Genomic DNA, 15,777 nt, shown 5'->3' on the forward strand with positions numbered 1-15,777 from the left:
TTTTTTTTTTAAAGAACCTTCCTTAAAGGGAAAGGGGCTGTTTGGGAGCATGATAATGGCCGCCCATTGGCTGCTTGATGGCCAGGGGCGGGACACAGCTTAGCAATAGCGCTTCCTGGCTAGCGATTTTTGCAGAGACCGGAACCCTGTGGGAAACGATAGAAACGCAACTGGATTCCACTACAAAGGCAGGTATGCGTTACGCCGAATTCCACTATTTAAAATGGCGATTTTTCATTCAGCAAACAATTTGCTACATGGATCCCGGTGCGGAATGGCTCACAGAATTCCTGTGGCCCACTAGTCTCCACCCCCTGCCTTAGGTGGATGCTGGATTCTACACCTTTCTACTGTGTAGCTTATCTCCACTGCATTGCACTAGCCAGCTGCCATGGTGCATAGGTTTGTTCTGCCCGTACACACTGAGCAAACAGGTTTTGTACCAAAGATATATATGAAAGATAATATACTATTTATAATTTATAATATACTGTTTTTATTTTTGATTGCAGAGAAAGGGTTCAACAATTTAACATGGCCTTTCTTATTGAATGTACCTCAGAATATGGGTTGTCAGCCAGTGAAGGAAAAGGAGCAGAGGTTGGGCCAAGGCTATCCATTTAAGTAAAACTTGCACAATCTATCTATTTGAAATCATTAGTATAATGGCTCTTTCCAAAGATGAATATATAAAGCTGGCCTGTTTTTCTCTCACTATGGATGCATTGCTGGGAAGTACAAGTTTAAAAAAAATGTTTTACTGTTGTGGAGTTTCCCCATAGCAATGCGGAACTGTATTTTTTTTTTATGAATTTCTGGATTCGGCGGCAGGGAGAAAATTTGAGTCCCCAGAACAACTGCTTTGAAGGGATTGGTAGCTTGTGTTGATTGACAACCCGAGGAGCGCGAGGGGGGGGGGGGGAGAAGTGCAGGTTGTCCATGTTTCCTGCTTCTTATGCTTCTGTGCAGAATCAGTCAGAGTGTAGGTTGTGAAGAAATCTACTTTTGGGTAAAGATCTGAACTGAGATCTGACCAGTCTCCCCCCCCCCTTCAAAAAGGGAACAAAGATTTGGAGGTATTAAAGACAAGACGGACTTCAAGAAGAAATTTCTGGAGACTTAGGAAAGGCATCTTTAATACAGCCTGACCTGGTCCATGGTTGGGGAAAAGAGAGAAGCTAAAACTCCTGGGAGTAAAGAGGGAGGCCTCTTTTAGTGCTAATTCCATCAAAGCAGGCTCCTTAGCTTAGAAAGTTACCAGATGTTTACAGGAGTTCCATTACTTTCAAGCCTCTTCCTCTTGACATAGTTCTTAACTGATATCCAGAGGCTTTAAGATAATGGACCTCCTATAAACATCTGGTAATTTTCTAAGTGAAGGAGCTTGCCTTATATTTAACAACAGTTCAGGCACGTATACTGGGAGGGGCAGAGGAATTGTTTTTTACCCTTTTCTTTGGAATCCCTTTTTCAATCTGGTGCTGTGTTAAAAGTATGCTTGCTAACATTTTCTTTTTAATAAGTACTTTGTTACTTTTCATCCTGGTAGTAGTTTTCTGTGCCACATAGATCCCCACCATCTTGGATGTGGTATTTTAAAGGAAGCACCAGGAGGAAAGTAAGGTAAGTCATTTTACAAGTGGCTACTTCCCTACTGATGCATAAGGTAGCAAGCTGTCCTGTAATAATCATACTCTGGGAAGTAGGAAATACAAAGGCAAGACCTCAGAACATGGAAGGGAAACTGGGAACCCTAGCCCTCCCAGTGGGCAATTCCTACAAATGTCAAGTGGTGACAGTGGTTGAATTGACTGAGAGAAAAGCCCTCCAGGTGTTGGACAAACCCAGTAGGGTGGGGTGGAACAAGGCCTGCAGGTCAAAGCAGGAATGTTCCACCACATAGGCAAACAAGTGTACTTAGCTGGAACCTCAGATGTCATATATAGAAGTTGAGAATAGAAACAATCTTAGTTAAAGCTCGCTTTAGGAAACCTTTACTGGACAGAGCTGTTCTAAATTATTATTCATAATATGGTTACTGTAAGGCAAAAATATTTAAACATTTCCCTCTAAAAATCTTAGTAGAGGCTCCCTCCAATTTTCTTCTTCTACACTTCTGGTGAAGAAACCAGTTTGTATAGGGTGGAGAAAGCACAGAGCAAGAGAGCTTTTTTTTAACTCTTCCATAATACTAAAATTTGGAGGCATCCAATGATGAGGGGCAATAGGTTCAGGACAGACAAAAGGAAGTAGTTCTTTATTCAACCAGTACATATATTGTCAAATTCATTGTCAGTGGACATAATTACAGCCACTAGCACAGATGGCTTAAAAAAAGGAGTTTCCTCCATTGTCTAGGGCTGGCACTGGCTTTTGTGCCACTGCAGCTCCTGTTGCTGAGCTTGGGAGCAACTGGACTAGCTGAGAGCAAAACAACCCTTCTCTGAGACCCCAGGTCCCACTGAGGGAGAAAAGAGAAGCAGGGACTTACTGGGGGAGAAATCCAGTGATGGACCAAGAAGCCATTGCAGGGAGAATGCTGAAGAGCCAGAGCCAGCACCAGGACTCCTTGAAAAGCTGTCTCAGCCAAACAAGGCCAGTGATATAGTCAGCAGCAGCACTTCAAGGGTGGTTCAGAATAAACCCATCTTTCCACCTTGGGTCCAAAAACATCCATCTGGAACACCTTGGGTCCCACACATCCATCTGACACAGGGAAAGGGTCAGGGGAGGACTAGGACAGCCAGAGAGAAGCAGAAGGACAAAGGACCAATCCAGCCCCCAGAAGGGGGAATGATTTAGGGAAGGGTGGAAGAAGATGGGAGGCTGGGGGGCCACTTTGCCAAGAAGTTTATACCTCACATAAGGAAGATGAGGGGTGGACTGGATGGATGCTCGGGATGGGGTGGGTCTGTTGATTTTAAAACGGAGGGATCACAGGCAGGCCAGGGAGAACATCATTGGCCAGCTCTCACAGGTAGCGATAAGTAGAGTGCACCAATGAGAAAGAACCAGATGACACAGCCCCCGCCCCCAATTCAGAGGTCTGCTGGAGCCTCCCAAGATCTGGGGCATGAGTGCAGAATCCCAGCAAATGGAGCTGAAAGGAGAGGAGCCTCTCATCTATCAGAAGCTAATAGTCATGGGAAGTAAAGGAAACATCCAAATACAGGTGCAGCAAACCTCTAACTAGAAGGCAGCATCTGGGAAGGACTCAGTCTCTATGCCCTCCCAGATGCATGTTTGTTGGCCCTCCAGGGCAACCGTTGGCTGCTCTTTCATAAATTACTAGTCTGATCCAGCAGTACTTGCCTTATGCTCTTAAACCATATGGATAAATGTTGAAATAAAATGCATTTTTTAAATTTCAAATATTTTTTTTCTTTTTACAAAAGCATTCAAAACCTTCCTTTCATATTCATTAAGTACTGCTACCCCTATGCACAGTGTACACTACACTGAAAATCCCCTGAATGACAAACATGTTGTGAACTTGTTGACCTTTGCCAGCCTCATCACGAGAACTTCTGAGCATTGTGAATCACTGAGAATCTCAAAAGTTGCCCTGTTTTATCGTCTGTCTTGTCTGGATGATGATAACAATTTACAGATATTCTCCATAAGTAAAAACTGACTTTTGAAACAAACAAAACAAGGAGAGGGGGAGGAGGACTAAAAATAGAGTAGCAGATCTGAGGGTCAGGGTTTTATTAAAATCTTTCATAGTATTGCCTCTCCGATGGCCATTTTCTTCTTTTTCTTTACCATCCATACAGCTGTGCTTATAACAAGACAAGAGACAGCCAACAACAGCAATCCACAGGCCAGGAGAACGATTGTCAAGATACTGTACTTGGCATGGGTGATAAGTGTATCCTTCCCACGATGAAACAAAACTACCTGTGCAATATTGGATACAGCCGAATGCAGGAAGACTTTATCTATTGCACGAACGGCCACATAAATTATTGTGGTGTTTGCTACTGTAGAAGTTTCTGGTTTAAACACAAATATTTCCTTGCAGCCAGCTTGCTGAGGCTTTAGACCAGAGGTGTTCATGGATGCAGAGTTTTCAAAATTGTCTCGCAGTTCCAGAAGACTGACACTTGTTCTTATTTCATAACTTGCAGCTAAAAGTATACATCACAGCAAATTATTTACCTACCTCAACATATGTTTAAGAATGAAACTACTAACCCACTACAACTGTAAAACCTCCAGACCTGAACCATTTTAGAAACCATGTCAGTTCTGTTGCCCAGAACTGACAACATGAAACAGCATTAATTTATGTCTGATTACTCAACATCAGGTACTGCCAGTTTCGAAGAGACTGCCTCACAGGGCTGCTACAACCAGGGTCCATTAACTTGAGAGTCAGACATAATGAACAATCAAGACTACCAAGCGAAGGTTTGGAGCTCAGATTCTGACATGTTTGTATCTTTCTATGCAGTCATCTACATATGTAGCAAAATTAGATAGTAGAATGAGCCGTACCACTTCAAGCTGTGGGGAGGAGCACCCCATGTTTAATGCTCCATCAATTAAAATTAACATATCTGGGATTGCAGATTCTATGTTTTGCTTTCTGTGCTAGTTTTCCACTTACAGGATAATTAATGTAAGTTACCCTTGAAAAAATATTATCCCTAATCTTCAATTTAAAATGGTATCTTGCATTCTAAAAAGTCAGCACTCCACCAACTCATTACCACCTCATTCTGAGTCTGGGGAGGAAACTGTAAACACTGCAAACATTTGCCCCATTTCTACATGCACAAGTCCTTGGACATGCCCCTTTTGCTCCATTTCTACATGCACAAGTCCTTAGACATACAGGGCAGGACCACAAAAATCCTGCCCATACAGGGCAGGACCACAATAAGAATAACAAGTTACAATACAACTGATCCACTAACAAGCTCAACTTGAAGTCAGAAATGGTACTGGTGGGGAACAAATATTTTAGAAGGGGCTCATTTGCCTGTCATAGACCGTTTATGCACAGGAGGTTTCATACTGGACTGCAGGCTGGAGTTTTAGTTGCGGCAGGTTGCCCCACCTCTTCCTGCACCCACACAGGGGAGCATTTGACCCGGTGTGTCTTATCTGCCCCCGATTTGTGCTCCTGCATGGGAGCTGGGGCAGTGAAGTTCCCAGTGTGTAAAGGGTCATAGGGTGGTTCTCTCTCTTAAATCAGGTGAGTAGTTTAGGGGCTCTCCTGGACACAGCCAGAGGGATATGTTGGTGCTATTGCCAGATGTCAGTTTTACCATCTGATCTTGCTTTGTATGTTGTCCTCCCTTCTAAACTCAATTGATCTGGTGTTGTTGATCCATGCTCTTTTCACCTCTCAGATGGAATACTGTGAAGCTCTCTACACGGAGCTACCCTTGAAGATGGTCCAGAAATGTCATTGACTGCAAAATGTGGTAGCCTACCTGTTGGGCAATACTAATCTGCATATGTAAAATAAGCTGTTACTGGAAGAGCTTCACTCACTGTCTATTTCCCTCTTTCTTTCAAAAGGAATTTACTGTGGCACCCCTGGGACACACATTTAGTAATATTCTCCAATAGGAAAAAAGAGCAACTATCAAACATACCTTGTCCCTGGTCAAAATCATCTCCAGGTGCTGTCCAGGTTACAAAAACTTCATTATCTTGTGCTCTGGCTTCAAGATCAGTAATTTTACATGGTGGGAACATGTCACTATAGGAGCCAGAGGGAACTGCTGATACTGTGAAAGAGCCCCCATAGGCTATTCTGCTGAAGCTTCCAGATCTGCTGTGCGTAACATCACTATTCATTGATACTCTTGGTGCATTCATCTGGATTGTACCTATTTACATTAACATATAGATACATTAAAGAAGGAGGAGTTAGGGAACGAGATCTTGGACATGTATGCAGAAAGCTAACAAAATCCATCATTAAGTCTGTTATTCAGTGGTGAAGCCCATGCTCTGCACAGAGAAGACCCGAAGTTCAGGCTCTGGTACCTTCAGGAAAGTAAAGAATAGAAACCAGTAGAATGACAAGGAAGCATTTCTCCTTCTGGTAGTAAACACGTATATTTAGTATATTGGACACTTGCAGCATATGGAGAAGCATATGTGCTATGATCTCATTTCTAAATTGACTGCCAAGATTTAATCAAATAAATGGAGTTAACTGCAGAGTCAGTGTAGTGTAGTGCCTGGATTTTTAACTAAGGTTGGGGAGAACCAGATTCAGATGCTCAATCAACCATGAAGCTCACTGGGTGATCTTAGACTAGTCACTCACTCTAGCTTGGTTAGCTTGACCAACTTGGGGTGGCTATGAGTTAAAAATGGAAGCACCCTTTTTGCCCTTTGGAAGGAGAGTGGTAATGTACTAATAAAAGAGAGATGAAACATTGATCTCATTCTTATACTCACAGTGTTACTTTGAAGGCAGGCCGGACTGAAGATGGCTTGGGTGGGTGGGGTTTTGTTTGGTAGTTTTTTTTTAATTTTAAGGATATTTTAAATTTGTCTATGAATGTTTTAATCTATTGATGTAAAGTATTCTGAGCCCACTTGTAGAGAGAGGCAGTCTATAAATCAAGTAACAAATTACTTAACATTACCTGTACATTTTTTAAAATCTTTTTTTATCCTGCCCTTCCAAAGAGCTCAGGATGGTATCTGTGGTTGTCTCCTCCAATGTCATTCTCACCACTTCCCCAAGCAGTTGGTAAGGCTGAGAGACAGTGACTGGCCAAAATGAACCTGATACTGAGTAGAGATTTAAAAACCGTGTCTTCTAGAACAAAGACTGGCATTATAACTACTGCACCATACTTCCAGTATAACATATGAGTTGTGTCCTCTTGTGTCTTTGTTGTACTGGAAGGAGACACTGCATATGAGTGATGACAAAATTCCCTTGAGGTATATTTGTAGGCATATTTATCATATAGGTATATTTACCATGTTTCTGATATCTAAAAGGGGAAGTTGTATTACATTTTTAATTGTATCATCTTTTGGCTTTGCCTTTGCCTTGTTCTCTAGTATTTGCAGAAGGCTTCTTTTCCTTGTTGTTCTCTACTTCTATGCCCTTTAAATGGTGCAAGAAAATACCAAGAACTACTTCTTCCGTAATTCATTGGCAGCTTTACTGCACAAGTGCATTAAAACAGCAGTCTCCCAAATTTTTTGAGCCAGGGAGCACCACTGGAAATCTCTTAGAGTGATGGGCACAACCACAAAATAGCTGTTGAAGGAGGCAGAACCAGTCACAAAATATTAGAGAATCTGGTTATGAATAACTTTGATTATAGCTCTTCAGCATTTCTGGCAGAAGATCTATTTTAATAGGAAGCTTTTTCAAGTGAACTTAGTGTTTTAAAATATTTTCTTGCATGCACACAAGTATATATATTGAGCTAGCTAAAAAATACCCATCTGGCAGTCAATCTCCAGTGACCATCAGAAGCTCTGTTGCCCCCACCCACTTCTAAAAATACTTGGCGGGCACCAGGAAAGATGTCAACCAGCAGCATGGTGCCCACAAACATTATGTTGGGGACCTGTGAAATAGAAGATGCATTTCTTTGTATACTACCATTTTTTATATAACCAGGAATATACATGGCATGACTCCATAGCTTTGCGTGATGTGGGCTAACAGTCTTGTTGTCTCTCCAAACACGCACTTTCAATCCATAGTGCCCGTTTTCCACAAAAGAAAACAGATATCTGGAATATACGCCATCATTTTTTAGAACATCTGCACCTGGACACAAGAACAACAGAGCATATCAGAAAAGTTATGTTCTATGTATAATTTTAAGAAGAAAACATTACAGAAGACAAACCAAAGGAAGAGCACAATCAAACTCTAGGATTTGTCTAATGAATAAGACAAATTCAAGCAGCTGGAAGAAACATTTGTGAAGGCTTCTTTTTTCTGCTCTGTCAGCACATGGGAATTATACATTTTAGAAATTAATAATAAATCAGTATAAATCTCCTTTGTTGAGATGGTTCATTCAGAGCTGGAACTCATTCTTTTTTAGAACACAGCTAAATCACCCTTTTATACTAATGCAAGATATTTTCAGCACATTCCCCAGATCAATTTAGGTGTTAAAATGCAGAACTACTATATATTTCTAAATTTAAAATGAAAATTTTGTCACATTTCCTCTTTTTCTAGTAATGGAGATCATCCAGAATCCCAAGTATTTTATGTGGAACATCTATTGGTGCAGTCTGTCCAGCGGAAGTCTATGAGCATGATGTCCGTAGTCCCACCCCCAGGGACTGCACCAATAGATGGACTGCGGCAGAAGCACCAGAGCACTGAGGCTCAGTGCTCTGGTATCGCCACCGCTGCCAGTCTTCCGAGGCTGCTCCTGCTCTCTGGAGAGCAGGAGCAGCCTCAGGAGACTGGCAGGGGCAGGACCAGCATAGCAACACACAGTGCTGTGTGTTGCTGGGCTGGGGCCACCTCCACTATGTCTCCAAGGCCACTCCCACCCCCCGGAGAGTGGGGGCAGCCTTGGGAGACTGGTGAGGGCATGGCCAGAACAGCGATGCACAGCGCTTTGTCATGCTGAGCTGGCGCTGCCCATGCCAGCAGACATGCTAGCAGATAAGGAGTAGGATGGGGGGGGGGGGAGGGAACAAGGATTCTAGCCCCTTATGTGTATGTTCCTTGTTGGTTGATTTTTCTATACGATACACAAGGGTGACCCTTATATTTAAATGTTTAACATCAAAACTCTGTAGAACAGTGGTCGGCAACCTTTTTAAGGCTGTGGACCAGTGGCGGTGGGGAGGGCGATCGTGCGTCCATGCATGCACGGCCACAAACGCGCATGCGCGGCAATTCCACGCATGCGTGGCAATTCCGCGCATGCGTGGCAATTCCATGCATGTGTGGCAATCCCGTTATGCTATCAGGATTCAGGTAAATGAGAGAGATAGAAGGGCTAGCTTTGTCCTAAAATATTATTAAATGTGAGTTCATCTTGAGATCCTCCATTTCTGTTTCTCCCTAATAAGGCAGAGCTGTTCTGAGGGCTAATTCAGCACTTATTGAGCATTAAAACATTACATTGTCCATCCAGATCCAGGTGAAAAAGAAAGTGGTAAAAAGCATTTGAACTAGGCAAGCCTTCCTTATTAGACTTCAGAACTGAACTAACAGTTCAGTTTCCCCCATTAAATCAAAAGACAAGTGTTGTTCTAAGAGCAAAGCATCACCATCCAGCCCTGAAGCTTTGTCCCGCTACGAAAAATGAGTTTATATCATATTATTCATGTTCAGCATTATAGCATTACTGAGCAACAGGCTGTATTTCATGGCCATTTTGTACCTTTTGGACCGTTTACGCACTGGAGGTTTCATGTGGGGCTGCAGGCTGGAGCTTTAGTCATGGCAGGTTGTCCCACCTCTTCTTGCACCCACACAGGGGAGCATTTGGCCTGGTGCGCCTCATCTCTCCCCGATTTGTGCTCTTGCAGTGGGGCAGTGAAGTTCCCAGTGCGTAAACGGTCTTGGAGAGGGAAACCAAAAGTTGCCACCAAGCCTCCCAGAACCAATTCTTTCAGCTCATCTCATTTCTCTTCTTCACCACTCTGGGCCTCATGATTCATCTGTGAGAGAACTATGACCCACTCTGTGGACCCAACCCACAGTATGAGAATCATAAGTGTATATTATATTTTATTAAAACAGCACTTGGCTCAGAAATCTGGTAGAGGGAAAATGCTAACATCATTCAAAATTGCCCATCTTGCTCAGTGTTAGTTTTCGGGTCTTTTTTTTTTTTAATCTGTGTTCACTGTTATTATAAAAGGTATATTACCTGCACCATTGTCAAAAAGATCCAAGATCATTTGGTCACCACTCTCTGGCTCAATAATAGCAGACACATTTGCATCAAGAATAGGGGAAAAACCTTGATTAACTTGTGCATAGACAGTAATTGAATCAGGATGTGCAACTGAATCTCTATTTGTGTGGACTTGCACTGTGATGGCCGATACATCAGGCTTTACTGCTCGGGAGGTCACAATCACTGAGAGGATATCTGGGGACATGTGTATGTTAGTGAGTGCAAACATCCAATCCCCAACCTGAAAGACAAATTTAAATATGTTCAAAAAAAACTTTTACCTCCTTATATCCATTAACCCCCAAAGATGGGCCATGACAGAAACAATTAAAGTGAATGATTCACTTTTACCTGAGCAATTCCTGGAATCCATAGACGAGCTGTATGCAAAAAGGGATCAATGTCAAAGTCCTCTATGGTATAGCTTCTTCCTTCAGGGTCACAAAGAGTGAGGTTGGGTTCATTGACAAGCCATGTTACTACAAAAAATGTGTCCTTGCCCACTGTGCTGTCCACTGTTACTGTCCTCTTGATTTGGGCATAGCCATTTACCCTTTCAGTAGCACTTTCAATCTGTTCAAAACCAAAATTAGGGTACTTTTTAAATTACTCATGTTTCTCATAAAGCAATTTAATACAATAATAATAAAATCTAATTACACTGTGTCATAGAGCATATCACTATTATCAGCCAGTAGGGAAGCAAAGTTCCTGTCACTATGCCTGGCTTTGTTGGGCTAGATAAGGATGGGGCAGGAGGGGAGGCAAGACTGGGAGGGAAGGACAGTTGGTGCAGCAGCTACTTCCTCAAAACATGGAGGGTGATGTGGGGAGACAGCAAGCATTGTGCTCACTGAGAAGGCAAAGAACCACTACAATTGCCTTGCTTGACTGCGTCCTCTTCTGGGGCATTTGTAGGATTGCTTTCTCAATGTCTTCTACAAAGTGCAACACTCTATTTTATTGGGTACAGAAATAATACCTATATGTAGCAAACCTGGACAGGCTGATGGTTGGCATCTCCATGACCTGCTACAATGGCAGCAAAAACGTCTGTTAGACTATTTGAGTCTGGTCTATCTGTGGCAAAAAAACTAAGCCCTCCTGAAAGAAAGCACAGATAGAGGCTTTTACCAAAGGTTAATTTCATTTGCTCCATAATTTTCACAGTACTTCACAAAGATATACATAGTTTTTGACTTAGTAATGGATTGTGCCTTTATGAAACCAGGGTGTAAACTGCACGGAGCTTTTATTCCAACCCCAGGTCGATTCAGTCCCTGCCTTCTACACAGAATGCGATTTCCGTTTTGATTTGGGGCGATTTAAATTTTCCTTCTGCAGCAAGAAGGACTGATCCAGAGTGACCCTACCTTTATTGTGCAATATCTTAGAGTGCTTTTAATGCTCAATATATTTAAAAATTGCATTGTTTTGAATATGGGCTCTCCTCCGTGGTAGAGAACCCGTGATTGGCTACCGGTGGTCATGTGACAAACTTGCCTTAAAGGAGAAGCCCCTAATTTCTCTCAACTTCTGTAGGTCTTGGATTTTTTTTTCTGCCTTCTTCGATCCTCCCTCCCCTCTTCAAGAAAAGAAAGGATTTTTTCCTCCCTCCTCTGACTTCTTTCACCCTCTCCCCCCTTCAAGAAAACAAAGAAAGAGTCTCCATTTGCCTCCCCCCCCCTCTTCTGAGCCTCCCTAACCACGTGCAGAACACTTTCCTGGAATGGAATAAACAAAGTAAGTGCAGACTCTGCCTTGGAGGCTAATTTTTGGAGTGGTGTGCATTTCAAATAATCTCCCCTCACCCTTTCATTTCAGCTCAATAGTACAGAAGGATAAACCTCCACGTTCCTGGTGGTTGGTGCAGGTGTCAATTGCACCCCATCCATGCATGAGAGGCACACTTCCTAGTCCTGGCCTCATCTCCCTAGCCACAGGACCTCTGTCATGGAGGGATTGAGTTTCAGGCAGCTCTGCCTGAGCCATCCAGCCACTGCTTCCAAACAACATGGAAATGTTTCCGGGAGGAGTCTGGCCGGCTGTCCATTAGGAGATAGAGCTGGGTGTCATCCGCATATTGGTGACAACCCAGCCCATAATTCTAGACCAGCTGGGCTAGAGGGCACATGTAGATGTTAAACAATGTAGGGGAGAACCGCCCCCTGTAGAATGCCACAAGGGAGCCCCACAGGGTCCGTTAACTCATCCCCCACAGCAACCCTCTGCGACCGGTTCCAGAGAAAGGAGACCAGCCATTGTAGCACAGTTCCCCTAATCCCAGCTCTGGGAGGCCTTTGTTAGGCCTTTGAATACAGAGGAGGAATACAGAGGAGAGTCCCCTTGAGAACCTATAGAATCATGGAGGGTAGACTCCACTCAGGTCATTATGTGGCAGAAAGCAAGGTGCAGTGGTTCAGTGAGGATGAAGATGAGAATTGTTTCATCTCAGAGGAACTTTTAAACATTTTTCAAGTGCCAGTGCCAACCCCAGAGTGGAGGCAATGCCTAAGAGGGAGCAAACCAGAGGAATCATTCCAGTGAGTTTGTGAAGATAATACAGCAAGGGAAAATGAGTCCCAGGAAAAGAATTGGAAGCTAATGCTTAAGAGCTGAGTGAATTGTCAAATGGAGGCCATGAGCTATTTAAGGTTACAGGCAGAGAAGCAGTCAGCTGACAGAAGGACCAGAAAGAAATTTCCCAGTTATCACCCTGGGGGAAGAGTGTTAATGTTTTTGATGATCTTTGTTTTGGTGTGTCAGAGAGCAGTTATTACCATAAACAGTGGGGTCATACTTTGGAAGAGCTTGTAGATTTGCTGAGTGAGTTGCCAGTATGCAACTCATAGAATTACTGAAAATTCAAAAATCTAGCTCTGCAGTGTTTTGCTGCTTTTCTGCCCAAGCTTATTAATCATATGATCATAAGATCCATGGCTCCAAGCTGCTAAAAGGGATACTCTGGAAGATTTACAAAAGCTGGTGATCAAAGAGCAACTTTGTCCAAATCATCTTGGAAGAATTAGCTGTGTTAATTCAAATCCAAGAACCTTGTTCTTCAATGGAAATGGCCACTTTCACTGATAATAGTTTAGCAAGAAGGTGTAAAGAATCCAGTAAAGCAGTGTTCCACAAGCCTGTGGGGAAAGAAGTTTGTTACTGACCAGGATCAGGAGAGAGATCCTGGGGCAGTGTGGAGAGAAAGTTGAAACTCAGAAGGAACTCATCCCAGCAGCCAGCCTAAAGACCCCTCCACACACACACACACACACACACACACACACACACGGTATTGTTTGTTGTCATTGTCATGAACCAGGGCAAGGGGAGAAGCAGTGTGAAAAATGGTTGCAGAAATGACACAGAGCAGCTAAAATCCAGCCCATTTCCAGGGACATCTCTGTGAGACTGCCTGCTAGTAACAGTCTTCCAGAAGGTGCTGAAACTTGGGAGTGTGGCAGTTCTGACTCAGATGCTCCATGAGGTGACCTGCAAATCAACCTTGACAGCCTTGGCCAGACCTAGCTATTCTAGTGGCAAGATCAGCATGCATAAAGGAGCCTGCGGCTGAGTCCTGCCCAGAAATTTCATCCAAAGGGACTGCAAAGAACAGCTCAGCAACCATTGAGAGTCAATGGAGGCGACTGATCTCAATCAGCGTATTTCACCCAAGCAATGTCAGTGGGTTGACAAACTGAGGATGGAGCCAGTTGTATTGAATCATCAGGTGACTGTGATGGGACAGGTGGATTTGGGTACAGACAGTAGCTTGATAAATACGAATGTGTTAGAAGATCAGAGATGGTGTGTGGAAGATTGGGATTAGAGCTGTACGAAAGTGAAAGCAGGAAAATCTCTCCTGTTAAAGTGCACATGAAGTTCAGAGGTTGTCAAGGACCGATTATGGTGTTGGCACATGAAAGTATGGTTATGATTTTGTAAATTGAGGCAGATTTACTTTATAAGGCAGCCCAAGTTCACACTGTTCAAATATAATCACCAAAATTTAGAGCCCAGCAGGAAGCTGGAGGGAGGGAACAATCTCAGGGACAAGATTTACAGCCAGAGGAATGGCTTGAAAGTAACCCTAAGAATGCCAGTCAGTCTGAAGCCAGAGTGCCAGGGATTAGCTCTCAAGAGTTTAGAGAAAATCACAGAAGCTGTAAAATGCTGGAGGAATATAGGAACAAGACAAGATAGAACATCCTCCAGATCATCTCTTGGTTACCCTGTGCCATTTATCTGGGGAAATGACTTGTAAGGTGAATCGATAACAAGGAGACACTCTCATGAATGGCAGCTCACCAGCCAAGCAACTGGTAGTTCCTCAGAAATACAGAGAAAATATTAAAAGACTGCCCATGATTGACCTTTATCAGGTCATCTAGGCATAAAGTACACTCTCGCAAAGATTCAGCATAATTTCTACTGGCCACATGTTATTAAAGCAACGAAGGACTATTTTAAAACCTGTGATGTGTGCCAAAGGGTGGGCTACTTGTTGTATCCTTTCCTAGTACTCACCCAACCACTTGATCAGATTAGAGTTGACATTCTTGGGCCTCTGACAACCATGAGAAGTACATTCATTTCATTTTATGGCTCAGAGTGTTCCAAAGGCCATTTGGGAGTTTGCTAACATTTTTGGTTGGCCAGGTGTTATAATTTCTGACCAAGCAAGTAATTTTACCTCCCAAGCTAATGGCTAAGGTATGTGAACTGGCTGAGATGATCTTAACTGGCATGTTTAACAATATAGGTATAGGAAATAGACATGGGTCTTAAAGCATGGGTCTTAAAGTACCACAAGAATTGTTGATCATTGTACGATATAAGTAAAACCAATGGTCCACCCACTCCTCTTCTGCCAGCATGGACAGGCAGTGGCTCTCCAAGGGACTCAGTCAGAAAGGTATTTCCAATCCCTGTTAGCTTAGATGTTGGGGGACTAAAATAAAACTATTCATTCAGCTGTACAGAGCTATGGCCCTGAGAACAGTGACCTAATCATCTCCTACATCATTTCAAGCACATCTACCACAAACTACCTGTAATACTCCCCAGTTGTTCCAGTTCTTTAGATGTAGATGGCCCCAGAGCAATGGTATGAACTATTAAGCCATTATTGACTACATCAGAAGAACACTTAGTTAAGTTTCCATCCTCTCCACTCGACAGTAATATGATTTCAGAACCAGGAGCATTTCCATCGTGGTTTTTAATTGCCTGTGATAAAAAAAAATATTAAGCATTATGGGAAGAAGTAAATACACATGCAGAATTCAGCCAATTGGTTTGCACAGAAAATAATGTCATGACTGAAGAGGACTTTTAAACATTTAACTGTAATGTATTGAAGAACCTAAATAAGAAGGACAAGTTTCTTTTTTGGGCTGTTTAAATTGTAATGTTTGAATTCAAATTGTTTGGGGAGTCAAGTTACATAGCAGGTTAAATACTATAAATAAATGTATCTGGCAGTCCACTAACGTATGAAGTTTGTGTGTTTTAGCACAATGGACAAATTTGGAGGTTCTCCTCAGAATGCTAGCAATGTTGCAAGGCAGCCAAGAATTAACATCTATCATGTGAAAAGTGCTGATGCAGAAAAAGTTTTGTGTGGTAAATCCTTAGGATAAACCATAGGATTCATTTATTATTCACTAGTATGCTAAGGCTACTGTTGTCACAACGTTCTGCATACTCCTCATGTCTCTGTGTTCTGCCACTTTAAAAGACCCACTTGTCCTTCACAAATACAGATAGTGTCACAATACACATAGTGTCTGCTTGAAAGATCAATAAAGATGGTACTATAAAGAAAAAAGTGAATGGATTATATCTGCATAATCTTTTGCTGTTGTTTGTGAGTGGCCATGGTAAAATACACATGGGT

General features: G+C 42.6%; 1 protein-coding gene across 3 annotated transcripts in view; it reads right to left on the reverse strand.

Moving 5' to 3' along the window:
* Positions 1–1,607: 1,607 nt before the first annotated feature.
* Positions 1,608–15,777, reverse strand: part of LOC143835468 (calcium-activated chloride channel regulator 2-like) — a 30,038-nt gene continuing 15,868 nt past the window's right edge. For all 3 annotated transcript variants that reach the window (XM_077333111.1, XM_077333110.1, XM_077333108.1), the window contains 7 exons: positions 14,930–15,107; positions 10,876–10,982; positions 10,230–10,451; positions 9,849–10,119; positions 7,598–7,768; positions 5,610–5,846; positions 1,608–4,130 (listed from right to left, as the gene is read on the reverse strand). In XM_077333111.1, the coding sequence (XP_077189226.1) occupies positions 3,721–4,130; positions 5,610–5,846; positions 7,598–7,768; positions 9,849–10,119; positions 10,230–10,451; positions 10,876–10,982; positions 14,930–15,107 (1,596 nt within the window). In that variant the 3' untranslated portion in view covers positions 1,608–3,720. The remainder of the gene's footprint in view (positions 4,131–5,609; positions 5,847–7,597; positions 7,769–9,848; positions 10,120–10,229; positions 10,452–10,875; positions 10,983–14,929; positions 15,108–15,777) is intronic.

The sequence above is a fragment of the Paroedura picta genome, chromosome 4 (genome assembly GCF_049243985.1).
Source record: "Paroedura picta isolate Pp20150507F chromosome 4, Ppicta_v3.0, whole genome shotgun sequence".
Lineage (NCBI taxonomy): Eukaryota > Metazoa > Chordata > Lepidosauria > Squamata > Gekkonidae > Paroedura > Paroedura picta.